This window comes from Leptopilina heterotoma, unplaced genomic scaffold (genome assembly GCF_015476425.1).
Source record: "Leptopilina heterotoma isolate Lh14 unplaced genomic scaffold, ASM1547642v1 Lhet_12, whole genome shotgun sequence".
Taxonomy (NCBI): Eukaryota; Metazoa; Arthropoda; class Insecta; order Hymenoptera; family Figitidae; genus Leptopilina; species Leptopilina heterotoma.
Window position 1 is genome coordinate 662,750 of NW_025110837.1, and position 16,501 is coordinate 679,250.

A 16,501-nucleotide genomic window follows, 5' to 3' on the forward strand; every position below is an offset into this window, starting at 1 on the left:
GGACGTCCTACAAATATCCTAGGGATACCCTTATTGTATAGAAATGGGGAACATCCTTAGAAAATGTGCAGGGTATTTTTAAATATCACCTAAGTAACACATGACATTACACTAATGTGACCGCAATGTTCCATGTAATGTTATTAATATACCAATGTAACATCAAATTGAAAAAGGTGTATCATACCGTAAATAACCTAAACTAAACTATGTTTACACTAATGTGATATTTTATGTTATTGCATAGTTACATTACATGGTAATATTACTGTAATATTGCAGTAATGCGAAAGTATGATCTTAAAGAAAGATAAAAACAATTCTTCTTGAATGGAATTTGGTAATCTTTTTCGTATCATTACGGTGACATTACTGTAACACTACTGTAATTATACCTAGTATATATTTTATATACAAAAATTAATTTTCAATTGTAAAAGTAACTTTAAAATTTGTTTAGGGGAGAGTGGGGCAAAGGCGCTAGGTTTACATTTATCGATGTTTATTTTTTAAATTAAGCAATTAATTTATGCGGTCTTTGTTTTTCATTATTCTAAAACTAATCAACAAGAAATTTTAATAGTTGTTATTTAGTATCTTATAATTATAAATACATTATTTAATGAAATTCAAAAACAATGCAAAAAATGCATTCGCCCCACACGCTGGGGCAGCGACGTTTTCGCTTATATTTCTAAAAGAAAGCATTTATAGGCCTTAAGAAAATTAACAAGTGATATTTATTAGTATAATATTTACGAAACATAAGGTTAACAACATATTATATTAAAAGAATTAAACTATTTAAATAGAAAATAAAAACTTTTAGTGATTTTAACCTAATATTGTGAATTAACACATAAAAAATTCGAATATTCAATTGTTTTTAACCAAATTATGTTCAATATTGCCTTTGTCCCACATAACAAACTTTTTTTTTACTTTAAATTTAAAATATTTAGATACAAAATTAAACTAAAACACCACGCCAGTTGTGTAGAGAAATATTTAATTTATTTACATGATACGTTTTTAAAAATTAAATCCTTAAACTTATGTTTTAAAAAATAAAAGTTTGTTCAGTAAAATTATCATTTTATTTTTGCAAAACAATTTTTTGGTTATATTTCTTAAAATATTTTATATTTTTAGGTTTTTCTTTTTGTAATCAATTGGTCTGATTGCATTACAACTTAATTTTTAATACTAATTGGAATAGACAGAAAATAGAGGAGATATTTTAAAAAACGTCTTTGCCCCGCATAGCGCCTTTGTCCCACTATCCCCTACATTATACTTGCATTTTCTAAAGAATGTATGTAGATAAAGTCTTGTAAAAATATCAATTATATAAAAAATTTGATACAAATAAGCCGATGGAAAAAATGTTATTTTTGTGGGACATATAAAAAAGTTGGACAAATCACAAGTGATTCATTTGGACGAAACGAACCGTTAAACGAACGAAATTTTTGTTTTGCAGTCATCTTGACAACCAAACTGTCATTTTAAATTGTTCGACAAAACGAACTTCTAGTTATATATATGTCAGAAACACTCAAATAGACATTATATAATCCATTTTTTAATTAATTTTTTATACTTATCATAAAATTAATTAAGAATAATATTACTTTAAAAAAAAGAATAATTTTATAATTTAGTACAATAAAAATTAACAAATCTATTACTTATTATTAATCATAAATACTCACATTGAATAATATAACAATTAATTAGTTATAAGAAACTTTATAATAAAAAAAAATTGATTAAATTAAATATATTTTGGTAATAATTTGAAAAATAGTTATATCCTGTTAAACTCAAATAATTAAAATGAAGTATTAAATTTAATTAAAGTAATCCGTTTTTGAAATAAATACAGAGAATTTGAAAATTTTTGTCTCTCATAATAATGTTTTTAAATTTCATCCCTACTTTTTTTAATGAATATTTTTTTTCTTTTGACTACTATCATGTAATTGTGAATTTTTTATTGCTAGAACAGGAGAAATTGGACAACTTAAATGATTGGTTTTAAAAATTAACTTCAAATGATTATTGATATGAAAACAGAATTAATTCTTAAATGTAATTCATGGGGTGGTAAAGAAGGTGAAGAGAGAGTATTTAAATATTCTGGTAATAAAACTTCAGAAAATTTTCCATTATCACAATTTTCAGTAGAATCAATACTTTTATATATTTTTTCACCTTTACTGTCTAAGAGATTTACCACCCTCTTATTAATATCATCAACGTTAACATTTCTTGGTGCTAAAATTGCACACATTGGCAAATCCTTAAATTTTTTTGTTGTATCAAATGACTATATATTTCTTCAGCAATATCTATATTTCCTTGTTGAATAATATGTTCTGGTAATTCGATGTTATCATCTATATCATTTAATTCGCCATTGCCAATTTAAGTAGAAAATCTACAAATTCTGTTTCCTCTGGTAAAGCTGTCATATTTTCTGTTAATGTGTATTTTGTAAAATGTTGCCATAAATTACTATTTTTTATTGATAAATTTATTATTTCTGATCTACCACCTCGTTCTTTTATCGGTAAAATTTGTCGAAAATCTCCTCCTAGGATTACAATTTTTCCACCAAAAACTTCATTTGATTTCATTATATCTCTTAATAGCTTATCCATAACTTCTAAGGCATATTTTTGGAGCTATTGGTGGTTCATCCCAAATAAAAACATCAATATTTTTTAAAAATTGTCCTTTTGACTGAACTTTAATATTTGAAAATGAATCACTGTACAATGGAACATGTAAGCCTAAGACTTTATGTACAGTTTTCCCATTAGGAAGCAGTGTGGCAGCTATGTCTGTAAATGCCATGTTGCAAATATTTATTCCTTTACTTTTTAATAAATGCCATAAGGCAGTTTATAAAAAAGTTTTTCCAGATCCTCCGCAACCAATATAATATATAAGCATTTCGAACTATTAGAAGAAGAATCTTATATTACTTCAAGTATATAATCAACTATATTTTTTTGTTTAACATTTAATTTAGTATAATTCTGCTCTCCTATCTTTATATGTTCAAAAATATTTATATCATCAACCTGCGCAGGGAAATTTTCATCTATATCTAATAAACCCTGAAAATCAGTTAAACAATATCCTTTATTCAATAACATTGATTTTATATTTCTATAAGCTGTTTTTTCAGCTTCAATATTGTCAATTTTTGAATAGTCTTCTGACATTTGACCTTTAAATTTCTCCCAAAGTTATTCCGGATGTACAGAATGACAATGAATTAGAATTAATAAGCGACCCCAAAAACCCCAGAGTAACGAATTTCAAGCGAATCCGATGTATTTTTCAAAAACATGTCCGCCATAGTGGATCCGCCATTTTGAATTTTTGAAATCAGACTTCAAATTCGTAATCAGCGACCCCAAAAACCCCCAAATAACGAATTTCAAGCGAATCCAATGAACTTTTCAAAAATGTGTCCGCCATATTGGGTTTTTGAGGTTATGTCAAAATCCTGATCTGATGGGGTTAAATGGACCTCGTATTCGGATTCAGCGACCCAAAAACCATAAAGTCTACATAGTGAGACTCCCAGATCAGAACTTTTTTTTTTGTGGCTGTGTAATCATAATAGACAGTGTTTGGCATTTCATTAAAAAATAAAGATGTTGCAAATGCTATAGCAAATACTCCACAATCAACACTGCCTAACGGTTGTTGATGAACTTTTGAAAATACCACTAGTGGCTTAAATGGATATAATCTAATTAAATAGTTGAGTTGATCCTCATTTAAAGATCCTTTGTTAAGACTGTCAAAAATATAAAGTCTTGTTTCATCATAATAAGTGCAAATCCAGTGACCTGATTTGCAAGAACTACTAAAAAGTATTTGAATGTGCCTCTTATTTTTTTCGATTGGAATTATCATATCAAGTACTTGTAAACATAAAGTGCTTTGCATATTATAAAACGAATCTGACAGTCTTTCTAAAAGCTTTTGAAATTCATGCATATGGTCATTATTTAACACTCCATTTTTATTATCAATTATATCATAATTTTTATCACTTAAACTAACTAATTCTTTTTTATTAGCCATGCTTTTATTTCGAAAAATTGACAGATACGATGACAATTACTTTTAAATAAATAAACGTCTTTTTTATTCAAAAAAATTTTTTCAGTTTTCTCTTATTTGTTTTTACTTTTAATTTTTCCAATTCTCCATATTTTCAATTTCCTTGTAATCAATTTTCAATTTCCTTGTAATCAATTTTCAATTCCAATATCAATTTTCAATTCCAATATCAATTTTCAACAATTCCAATATCAATTTTCAATTCCAATATCATTTGTTTTTACTTCCAATTTTTCCAATTTTCTTTATTTTCAATTTCCTTGTAACCAACCTTGTAACCACTATCAATTTTCGCAATTTCAATATCAATTTTCAATTCCAATTTTTCCAATTTTCTTTATTTTCAATTTCCTTGTTACCAATATCAATTATCAATTCCAATATCATTTGTTTTTACTTCCAATTCATCCAATTATCTTTATTTTCAATTTCCTTGTGACCAATATTAATTTCCTTGTAACCAATATCAATTTCCTTGTAACCTGTTGTATTATTTTGTTGAACTCTTTATTTTACATGAAATCGATTACATAAGATATACAATTCGTGATACTTAACAATTATCAATTAACAAATACACTTCGACGTGGGTTTGAAGTACAGCTACTCACTTCTTGCGCACTCGAACTCAGCTTTTATATTGGACTCACTGTGAAAATTATCCTTAGAGGTATTCCGTAGCCCACGCCCCCATCATAGGATAAGGGTGGGGACAAGACCCGCAGGAAGGGAGCGAAGATTCGAACGGGAACATTATTTCCCGAACATTCCCGCCCGCCTCGTTCCTTAAACGAAATATTAAAACGAAAGACTTTTCGAAAGAACTTAAACAGGTAACATTGGCAACAATAACATAACTTGGTAATACAAAATATCAACACAGTGTCCTTGCAGGACGTAAGTAAAAAAAAAGGAAGACGTTAGGTGGGTTATTATTTGCCGCCCGCCGTTTCGAGTTCCTCAACAGTGCTCGAAAGAATGGGCAGACGAACCAGTTTTGTCACCGGTCTTACGTAGACTCCACGCTGCGTTTTGACGGTGACTACTCGTACCAATCCATCTGTGCCACATTGTGTCTCAATAACGCGTCCGAGGGGCCAGTGTCCATGAGGTCCCAACAATGATGGGTCTATTACCATCACCAGGTTTCCAATTTTGAGATTTGGTTTGCTCCTTGTCCATTTAGCCCTCTGCTGTAGTGTATCCAAATAGTCTAGGGACCATCTGCGCCAAAAGTGGTCGCGCATTTCACGCACGAGCTTCCAGTGGTTGAGGCGGTCTAAGTTTGCTTCGGCTAAGGAAGGTTGAGGGATAAAAGTGAGTGCGGTACCAACTAAGAATGTCCTTTACTCTGTTCCAATCAATTTTGGCTTCGAGAAACAGTTTGTGGAGCTCAAGGTCAGCTCCCCGAAAGTTGGTAGCGTTATCACTCCATAATTCGACCGGGCGTCCACGACGACCGACAAAACGAGACAGGGTTCCAAGAAAGCTCTCCGTGGTGAGGTCGCCAACAAGTTCTAAATGGATGGACTTGGTTGCTAGACAAACAAAGACGGCGACGTATCCTTTGGACGTTGAGATTCCTTTTCCCTTTGACCTAGCGATTTGGAATGGTCCAGCGTAGTCTACGCCGACTCTGCTGAACGGCCTTGACGGATTGACTCGTGCTGCTGGCAGATCACCCATGAGTTGGGTTGTCGTCTTCATTGAGGTTTTGCTACAGACTACGCATCGTCGGACGAAGGATTTGACTTTGGCTCTGCCTCCGATGATCCATGCCTTCCTCAACACGTAGGAGTAAGTTACCGTCGGACCTGCATGAAGAGCTCTTTGATGAGCCCAGTCTATAATCAGGTCGGCTAGATGACTGTGGCTGGATAGAAGGGGGGGGGGTGTTTTTCCTCATCGTTAAGGGATGAATTTTCAAGTCTTCCACCGACCCTTAGGATGGTCTGTTCATCTAGAAACGGCTTTAATCGAGCTATGGCACTCCCAACCGAAACAAATTTACCTTGTCCCAAGAGTTGAATCTCGTGCGAAAAGTCTTGTTCTTGTGACATCTTAACACATGTAAGAAATTCCCGTTTCATTTCCTCAGTAGTTGTAGGTGCGAGCGGAGGGATCTGGTCGACCTGGGTATTTGGGGATTGGAATATTCTTCGGCATCGAACTAAGGCTCTCTGAAGTTTTATAAGGGAGGAGAATCGGTCGAATATTGTCTCGGTCGCTTGAGTTGCGAGGCAATGGAGAGAGGGCAGGGTTTCGTTGTTTGGGACGTTAGCAGAGCTAGTCGAGATTTCTTGAGGCCACTCTTCTTGGTTTTGTTGGAGCCAGGAGGGACCCTGCCACCAGAGTCGATTGCTAGCTAGACCTTCGATGTCGGTACCTCTCGTGGCAAGATCTGCTGGATTGGTTTCTGACGGTACGTATCGCCATTTGACGCCTGGTAGCAGTTCCTAAATGTGGACGATATAATTGTCCACCAATTCATTTCCCATTGGTTGAATTGAATTAAGCCAGCTTATAACCACTTGCGAGTCACTCCATGCGAAACAGTCGTGCAACTTAACGCCAAGTGCTTCGGCTTGTAGTTGGATTAATTTTGCTCCTAGAAGAGCCGCTCGGAGTTCTAATCGTGGAATCGTCATTCTCGCGTTGGGTTTGGTCGTGGGGATCAGGCTTTTGATCGGTGACAGCTTGGTTTTGGCTGCTAATAGGTGAGCAGAGTTCTTAGTGCAAGAATACACTGTCGCTGCCATCGCACGTCGGCTGGCATCCGCGAAGACGTGAAGTTGCATTGGACAGCCAGGCGCAAAGTTGATCCATCTCGGTACGGAAAGGATATCAAGTTTGCTGACGTCTTCCCGGAACTTCATCCATCGTGAGTTCATCGACTTTGGAAGTTGTTCGTCCCATGGCAGTTTGGCCCTCCAGAGATCTTGTATGTGCATTTTGCCGACTACGATTAAAGGTGCGAGCCAGCCAATGGGATCGAACAGTTTTGCTAGTTCAGATAGAGCCTTTCGTTTGGTGATGACTTCGTCTTGACCGAGTTTGGGTGGTGAGAATCTAATTTTGTCAGCGACTGGGTCCCATGCGAGTCCTAACTCAGTGACAAGGCCTCCGACCTCGAAGTGTCGCCAGCTTGGTCGCAGTCTGTCAGAAGGTGGTATGTCCTCTAAGAGTTCAGGACGGTTGGAGACCCATTTCTTCAGTTCAAATCCTCCTCTTTTCAAGAGCTGTATGAGTTGATCTCTGCGCTGCCTTGCGTCCTTTAAGTTTCTTCCCCCGCTTAAGAAATCGTCCACGTAGAGATCATCTTGAATGGATTTCACTGCCTCGGGATATGGACCCCCCTCATCTTCGCAAAGTTGTTTGAGTGTTCGTAATGCGAGATACGGAGAACATGCTTCTCCGAAAGTAACGGTAAGTAGAGCGAAGTGTTCTTCGGGTTGATCGGGATCTGGACTCCAGATGATTCTTTGGAGATGAGTGTCCTCTGGTCTGATTCGGATTTGTCTGAACATCATCTTGATGTCAGCGCAGTACGCGACTTTGTACTGCCTCCAATGGGTAACGACGGTGGCTATATCACTCTGCAGTTTTGGTCCAGCGTAGAGGGCGTCGTTGAGACTGTGACCTGATGATGTCGGGCGAGATGCATTGAAGACGACTCTAAGTTTTTTGCTGTCATCGTTTCGCTGCCATATACCATGGTGAGGAATGTAATTGCTCTTAATAGAATTGTCTTTTATTTCCTGTGGAGATAGCCTTCTCATGTGACCTAATTAACAGTACTCTTTCATGAATCGGACGTATTCTTCCTTGAGTTGGTCATCTTTTTGCATTCTTCGTTGTTGTGTCAGTAAAACGAGTCGAGCTGCTGACAGACTTGATCCTAACGATTTGAGCGCTTCGTTGTTCAAAAGTATAGGGGCTATGTACCGTCCGAGGGAATCACGGCAACGTTCACTGTCGTATCGTTATCTCTTCCTCTGGTGACTCCTGTGATGATCCAACCGAAGACCGTGTTTTGGGCTAGGATTCGGTTCATTTTTTCGATTCCTGGACGGAGGATTTGACTGTAAACGTTTGCGCCGAGTATGATGTTAACTTTGGCTGGTGTTGCAAAGTCCGGATCGGCGAGTTTGAGTCCACTGAATTCGTTGACATTGTGATTTAGCACGAAAGTTGAAGTGGTAATGCCAATGTGATTAAGTCCATAAACCTCGACTTGTATCGGGTCCTGTTGACCTGTTGGATGTAAGAAGATTTTGGTCTTGACTCTTGCTGAGTCCATAGGCGACCCTGTTATGCCAGAGATGCTCAGTTGGTGATTTTCTAGATGAGTGCCTAGTTTCCGTGCCAGGGTATTCTCTATCAAGGTGGCTTCTGAACAAGGGTCTATGAGGGCTCGGGCTTTTATCCGGCGGCGTTCCCCATCCCCCAGGGTCACTAGTGCAGTCGGTAGCAGTGGGAGTCAGGATCGTCTTTCCTCTTGTTTTGGAGGGTGAGTTGTCCGCATCTGTTTTTTGGGAGTCGGTCCAAATGAAGTTTGACCTGCTGGCCTTTTTTCTAGGCTGTTGTGTAGAGCCCAGACGGCGAACTATTTTATTACAAGCCCAATCACCTGAAAGAAACAATAGGTGACAATAATGCCTGGAAAAAGGTTCTCAAAGAATCTGAAATCCTTGCAATTCTTACAGAACATCACGATTCTCCACAATCCGCGCACCAAGGAATTAACAAGACTTACCATTCAATATTGAATTCTTATTACTGGCCCGGTATGCGTGAAGATGTAAGGCGCTATATCAAAGAATGTGAGATTTGCCTTCGTTGCAAACCTGACAATTCCCCGCCTCAAGGCCTGATGTACCCGCGCAAATTTACAGAACCATGGGAAATCGTATCACTCGATATTATAGGCCCCATGCCGCGATCGAAAGCAGGAAAATGTTACGTGTTAGTTTGTGAAGACACATACACACGCTATATCGAATGTTTCCCACTATCAAAGGCAGACGGCCCCAAAATCGTGAACTCATTAAACACACTCGTAAACAAATGGGGAACGCCGCGAATTTTTATTACGGACAACGGAACAGAATTCGTAAACCGCGCTATCTCTAAATTTTTAACAGAGATCGGATCAGAACAACGAACAACTTCCGTCTGCCACCCACAGTCCAATCCCGTCGAGCGCGTTAATCGAAATCTCAAAACGATGATCGCGAGCCTCCTCGGCGAGGATCACCGCGACTGGGATAAGTTGCTGAGCGAAATTCAATTCGCTTACAACACGACTGTCTATACGTCACTCGGCGTATCCCCCGCTTACTTAAATTTTGCTCGCGAACCTAAACGCACAGGTAAACAACCACTCGACACAAATGACAACACTACAGAAGACACTGTTCACGATTGGTTGGAACGTGTGACACGGATAGATGACCTGCGCGCAAAAATTGAATTATCAATGAAAAAGGCCAGCGAGAAACAAAGTAAAAAATTTAATAAAAATCGAAAGCATGACATTTCCTTCGAGCCAGGAGATTTGGTATTTTATCCAAATAATCTTCTGTCTAACGCCGCTTAAAATTTTAGTTCTAAATTAGCACCACGCTACCGAGGTCCTGCGGTTGTCTTAGAAAAATTGTCACCCGTAGTGGTTATCATTGGTGATAAGCACGGTAAAAAATTAGGTAAATATCATGTCAACGATCTAAAACGCGCAAAGAAAGGTTTACGATCGCGAACTTAACCATTTTCAGATCGAAAACAACCATGGAGAACTCCAATGCACCCAACGTCAACGACAACGCCTCCAGCCAAGCGGAACTGACAGTCTTACGTCTCGAGTCCACACTGGAGCAATTACTGACAGATTTGTCAGACCCGGCCTTCGGAGAGGAGTCACCTGGCCTTGTTGTGCTAAAAAAGGAGGACTTTCAAACCATTCTTCTCGCGCGCCGTTTGCTCGCAATAAATTTGAACGAGGCAAACACTCACAACCTTAAACTCGAAGAGGAACTCTCGGAAGCGAGAAAATTTCCCCCACCACCAATGGGCAATTTCTACGAGGAGCAATTCAAGGCAGTATACGCTATGGCTAACGAGAAGCAACGACTAACCGAAGACCTGTTCACTGCGCAAAACAACGCGCGCAAACACGAGGAAGAAGTAGCCAAGCTGCGCCAAGAACTCGAAGCATTCGAGTATGACTGGGACGATCTTCTCAAGAGTCATAAAAACTTCAAACGCCAAGCTGCTCTCGCCAAGAATTACAAGGACCTCTTTAGACAAACAATCACAGAAGTCTACACCGCGCAAGCCAATATGCGCGAACCTTGCCTCCGAAAGAAACTACCACCTGGCTGTATCAACTGCAAACAAGAAGGTCACAGCCATAATTCTTGTCCTGAATCTTACTCCGGAAAATTCTGTCAAGAATGCGACTGCCCGGACTTCAACACACAAGATTGTCCATGGCCTCATTACGAAAATAAGAAAATTCCCTCTTTGCCGCCGCATCTTTGTTGCAAGCGCTGCTGGCAACCAAAAAACCAGCCCAACCCCTGTTGCGCGCAATGCAGGAAAATAATGATAGAGAAGACTACCGCCAAGAAGTATGACCTCGCCATAGAGATGGAAAACAAGGCTCGCAAACAAACTGCAACCACCACTTACACTGGCACCATATCAAAAGCACCCGCTGTCGTAGCGCAGCCCCCCACTTCCAACAGAAGGACTGAATCGCTCAATTTGACGGCTGACTCCAATTCGAAGCGACCTGACAATCTGGACATAGCTTCCACCACCTCTGAAGAAAGCGACTCACAGGCCACCAGGAGAGGATGATCATCGCCAGCACTCCAACCGTCCTTGGGCTACTTCGAAACCTTTTTCTTTTCCGCGCCGTTGCGCTATTTCCGAAAAATTCTTATTTTTTTTTCTTTCTATAAATCATTTAGTCGCGTCATTACGCGTATACAAAAAAATATACTTTTATTTTCTTTCAACGATCATGCCACAAGGTTTCTTTTTTCAAAAATTTTTTTTTCTCAATAAAAAAAACCGTATATTTAAGTTTAAACAGATTAACTATAAGGCAAATTTTGCAAAAGAGAGAACGGCTGTCTTCGTCCATTATATAAAATAATTTTAGTTTATTCTCAAAAAAAGGAAAAATACCAAACATTTTATTTTATAATTTCAAATGATCTCTTTTTCTTTAGTTCTATTACTTGACCAGAAGGGATGAGTGACCGCTTATGGTCAGAGCGAACGGGAATGAACCCGGGTTGTAACTCCAACCTAGAAGGGGGGAGTGTGACGACCCAGATAGTCTTATCTTTTTTTTACGAAATAGTTGTTCCTTTACCCGAGTTCATTCCCCGAGCGCATTCAAATTCGCGCGCCAAAGTAGCGCGCATGACTGCACTTAGCAGACGACTCGCACGACGCCGGCGAGACTTGTTGCTCTCGCCAGATAGATGCGAGCCTTTGCGAATATACGATATAAGGTTACCGCGTTGTAATTACCGTTTACGACACTGTATCCGCGCCTTTTCTTGTTACTGATAATAAAATAAACGTTCTGTTAACTAATTCTCAGTGATTTGTTCATCCTTTTGGAATATTATTGCCACTAAATAGGATTAACCGCCACGAGGATCGCCTGTTAACCGGTAAGTTCGCTCTACACCATTTGCTCTCTCTTCTGGCCGATTGGACGACAACTTCGCAGCCTTTCTCAATCGCTTTACTTGCTCGCTGCTGGAGCTTCCACTCAAGTTTTGTGCCTCCCGTCTCGAGTCGTCCCCATCCCCGAGAACTCTTCAATTAATATCACCCTAAATTTAATTCTCGCGACCGGGTTGTCACAATTTTTAATTGATATTATTAATATTATTACAAAAAAAATAAATAAACATAGAGAAAAAAACTGCTTCTTTCAAAAACTCCTTAAATTAAAAAAAAATTTGAAATATCATATTTTAATAATAAAATTACTTACTTAATGTTCATGAAATTTTCGATCTTCACATTGTTGGTGTCACTTATTTTAATTACTTAAAAAATAGAAAAGTATCTTATTTTGAATCAACAAAAATTTAAAAACTCTTATTATTGAAGAATTCACTTTTAGTTAATTAATTGTTCGATAGAAAAAATTAATCCTTCTATGAAACGATTCTTAAACGTCAAAAAAATTAGAAGAGATATAAATAATTTCTATCTTGTACTGATTCCAGAATATATATATAGTAGAGGAGAGTCTCCACGGGTTTTATTTTTGACCCGTAAATTGTAAACGGGTAAACGAAATTGTAAATGTAAATAAAATACACCGTTCGAAAGGTAACAGAAATACGCAACTGTTATTCAAAGAAAGTGTAGTGTTTCAATAAACTCAAAAAATTTTACGATATATTTTCCGAGCACGTCGCTTTTTTCAAAAAAAAATGTCTCCAGTTGTGAGACACTTATTAAAAATTGCTAAAATTTAATAAGTTTGACATAAAATGTTATGTTTAGTAGAAATAATTAAATATATTAATAATATACTAGTGTCATATTCCTCGCTCGCTCGGATGACATTTTACTTATTTATTTCCACTTACATAAATAGTTTTTGAGGTAAAAATTTTGTTTAAAAAATTTTTAACGTCAAAAACTCTCCTGATTAAGCTAATTTTGTTTAAGGTACTAGTACCGGTTAGAATTTTCAAAAAATCGAAATTTTTTTTTTACGTATTCTTATTCCAAATCATCTCAAAAATACATCTGTAAAGTATTAAGACGAAATTACAACTCAGTAAAAAAATATAACGTTATTTATAACTGTTTGCATGCGCGTCGCAAACTTTGAACCGGTTTTTCTCAAAATGAACTTTTTTCGCGCTGCGGACAGTTAATCTCTGGAACCGCTGAACCGATTTTGAAAATTCTTAGTGCGTTTTGTTTGTTAACATGTCGTGCATGAAAATTTACCACAATTTGACTAAAACATCAAAAAATAAAAATTTGGCAACGCAAAAATGGTGAAAAAACAGGCCATTTTTCGATCTAATTTTTAAAAACTTGAGCCAAAATTTTTTTTTTATCGATTTTTTGATAACGGTGGTAAATTGTCACGTAAGAAACCTTCCTCTTTAAGACCCAATTTGATTTTTTTGTTTCAGACTTGCCAATCCGGAGATTAACTGTCCGCAGTGAGATAATGCGTTTTTGACGTCGCTACTTCAGCGCCATCTACAATTTATCTAAAAGATGAAAACTAAAAGGACTAATTTTTTTTTTATTCTAGAATAATACAGCAATATGTAGAAAAAAGTTTTAATTGATAACTAATAAAGAGACTGAGAAATTTCGTTTTGAAATATCGCGTTTTTCTAGCCTTCTAACCGGTACTAGTACCTTAATAAAATCTTTAACTTCAAAAACGATATAGCTTATCCTTATACCTCATACAGTATGAATGCAGGCTAATTGTTTATAACATTTTTACACCAATAGGTCTTTTTTAAAAAATTATGTAATATATGTTTTCGTAGAATTTAGCGTAGAATCAAATAGCGCTATAAGCTTCTTATAAAAATCGACTTTTCTTCATTTGTTTATAAAAAAATTGTTAAAAAAATATTTTTTCATAACGCGGTGCAAAAAAGGGCACTTTTTTGCACCTTGTTATAAAAAATATCGTTCGTAACTAGTGCTAGCAGTTGCCAATTTTTGAACGAGCACTTTTTTTGGAACAAACTGTAGGCGAAGCTTCGCTTCGCCTACAGTTTGTTCCAAAAAAAGAGCTCATTCAAAAATTGACAACTTCTCGCACTCGTTACGAAATATACTATTTTAACATTCAACGATAAAAATTATCATTAGATCCCATGCCAGGATTCCAATAGTTACTTTTATTATATCTCCATTCCTTTGCCTATAGGCATCAATGGGTTAATGTAAAAAATCTTTTCCTTAAAGCATTTTTTCAGTTAGTAGAAAATAAATTTGACACAAAAACGTTTCACTTTTGTTCCACTGAAGACCATAAAAATAAAAAATTAGAATTAAAAGCCTGGATAAAGTGTGGAGGAAAAGATTTTTTACAATAAAAAGGGATAATAATTTTTATAAAAAACTTAAGAATATATAGTTAAACTGTTTATAATAATAATAATATATACGTATATAATTAATAAATGTATTAGGGGCGAGCAGTAAAGGTCATATCATCTTTTAAAATACACTGATATAGGCGCTACTTAGTTAGCGCAACGCACAAAAGCTCGTAGCGCAAACTTCAAAAATTTTTTTCTCAAAAACATCAAAAAGCACTTCTTTAAAAATTTAACCACTTATTAAGGAAGGTTTAAATTTTAAGAAAATAATTTTTTAGAAAACTTCATGATGTCCTTAGCATATTTTTTTAACAATAAAAAATTATTGTTTAAACAAATTATTGAAAATTTAATTTTTTTAAACTTTTTTTTAATATTATAAAAAATTGACATTTATTTATTTATTTTCAGTTTCCGATTTTTCAAATCTAAATATCTTGCAAAAAAAATTTTTTTTTGCAAAACTGTTTAAAACAGTTATTAAGTACCCCAAATACTACAAAATTACAAACATTAAGAAAAATCAATGATCCACCATTTACTTTTCGTATGGAACTGCCCTTGATATAAAAATTTTAATTTGTAGTATCAAATAAATAGTTATTTGTAGCAAATTCGAATTATTTAAGTCAAATGAATGGAATAGTTGGATCTAATAAATATTGCTTTAAATAAATTAGGAAAATTACTTGATTCAGTAATGCATGGATTTTAATTCAAATAAATATTTATTTGCATTAATAAAATAATTTTTTTTAAATAACTAAATACTTATGGGACATTCTGTACGTCAACATGGACAGAGCTCTAAACAAAAATTGATTTGATAGATTTAAACGTTCTGGGGCTCAAAAGATTTCTACATTCATGTACTTTAAGATGGCGATGGGCGTTTTTTGCAAATTTTCATTTCCGATGCCAATAGAGCTGTCAAAAGTCAAATGGTCCAAAAATCTCAAAATACTTTTATGAATTAAAAGCAAAAACCGAGGTAAATTATTCTGTAACTCATTCTTTTACAGTTTTTTAAGGTCCCCGAATATAAATCTAAAGTTTTTTTTTTAATCTAAAATGTCGGATCCAATATGGCGGACAAAATTCAAATTTTATTAGATTCGATTAAAACTTGTTACTCGGTGGTTTTTAGGGTCGCTGATTGCGAAACTACACTACCGGTCAAAATTAAGAGACCTTCCATTTTCAGGTGATTGAAAAACATTTTAAAACATAAAATTTATTGAAACTAAAATTTTGTTATGCTTATTTTTTTAAAGATGATAAAATTTTGAAGAGAACAAGATATTTCAGAAGTCGTTTGGCCAATAATTCATTTAGATATTTTTAAAAAATCGCCATTTTCAATGTTTTACAAAAATTTGAATAACTTCTAAAATAATGAACGCTTTTTAATGATCTTAAGCTTATTTTAAAGGTCATTTGCTACACTATAAGAATTACTTATAGGCATTAACGTGTAATTTTTTTCTTAGAAAATGCAGGTCGTCAAACTTGGACAAAAAATATTAAAAAAATTTGGAACAATTTTTCTGTACTAAAAACTATTTTAGAAAATATATAAAACATTATATGGTGTAGATTTTTCAAGAAAATTTAATAAAAAAAATACCTTTGAATTTTAAGAATTATTTTTCTGTAAATAAGAATGTTTCAAATTTTTTATATTTTTTTGGTTCAAGTTTGACCGCCTGCATTTTTTAATAAAAAAATTACACGTTAATGCCTATAAGTCATTCTTATAGTGTAGCAAATGACCTTTAAAATAAGCTTAAGATCATTAAAAAACGTTCATTATTTTAGAAGTTATTCAAATTTTTGTAAAACATTGAAAATGGCGATTTTTTAAAAATATCTAAATGAATTATTGGCCAAACGACTTCTGAAATATCTTGTTCTGTTTAAAATTTTATCATCTTTAAAAAAATGAGCATAAAAAAATTTTAGTTTCAATAAATTTTATGTTTTAAAACGATTTTCATTCGCCTGAAAATGGGTGGTCTCTCAATTTTGACCAGTAGTGTAAAGTCACTTTTTAAAAATTCAAAATGGCGGATCCAATATTACGAAAAAAATTTTTAAATTTGATCCTATTCCCTTCAAACGTGTTACTCGGGGGCTTTTGGTTTCGCAGATTATGAATATAAAGTTACTTTGTAGAAATTGAAAATGATGAATCCAATATGGGGACTTTTAAAATTTGATCATATTTA

At 35.1% G+C, this 16,501-nt stretch overlaps 2 protein-coding genes across 2 annotated transcripts; both read right to left on the minus strand.

Annotated features, from left to right (window-relative positions):
- Positions 1-5,397: 5,397 nt before the first annotated feature.
- Positions 5,398-5,856, minus strand: LOC122509865. Its single transcript, XM_043624163.1, has one exon. It carries the CDS (start codon positions 5,854-5,856, stop codon positions 5,398-5,400), a length of 459 nt encoding a protein of 152 aa, XP_043480098.1.
- A 152-nt stretch (positions 5,857-6,008) lies between these two features.
- On the minus strand, positions 6,009-7,928 carry LOC122509872. Its single transcript, XM_043624173.1, has 2 exons — positions 6,678-7,928; positions 6,009-6,605 (listed from the first exon to the last, which is right to left on the minus strand). Exons 1-2 carry the CDS (start codon positions 7,926-7,928, stop codon positions 6,009-6,011), a joined length of 1,848 nt encoding a protein of 615 aa, XP_043480108.1.
- Positions 7,929-16,501: the final 8,573 nt, after the last annotated feature.

Bases quoted from the DNA above. Each gene is read 5' to 3' on its own strand.
- LOC122509872 (XM_043624173.1), bottom strand. From the start codon at position 7,928: ATGAGAAGGCTATCTCCACAGGAAATAAAAGACAATTCTATTAAGAGC. The intron at 6,606-6,677 runs GTTATAAGCTGG...GTCCACATTTAG, and splicing joins CATGGAGTGACTCGCAAGTG to GAACTGCTACCAGGCGTCAA.
- LOC122509865 (XM_043624163.1), bottom strand. From the start codon at position 5,856: ATGAAGACGACAACCCAACTCATGGGTGATCTGCCAGCAGCACGAGTC.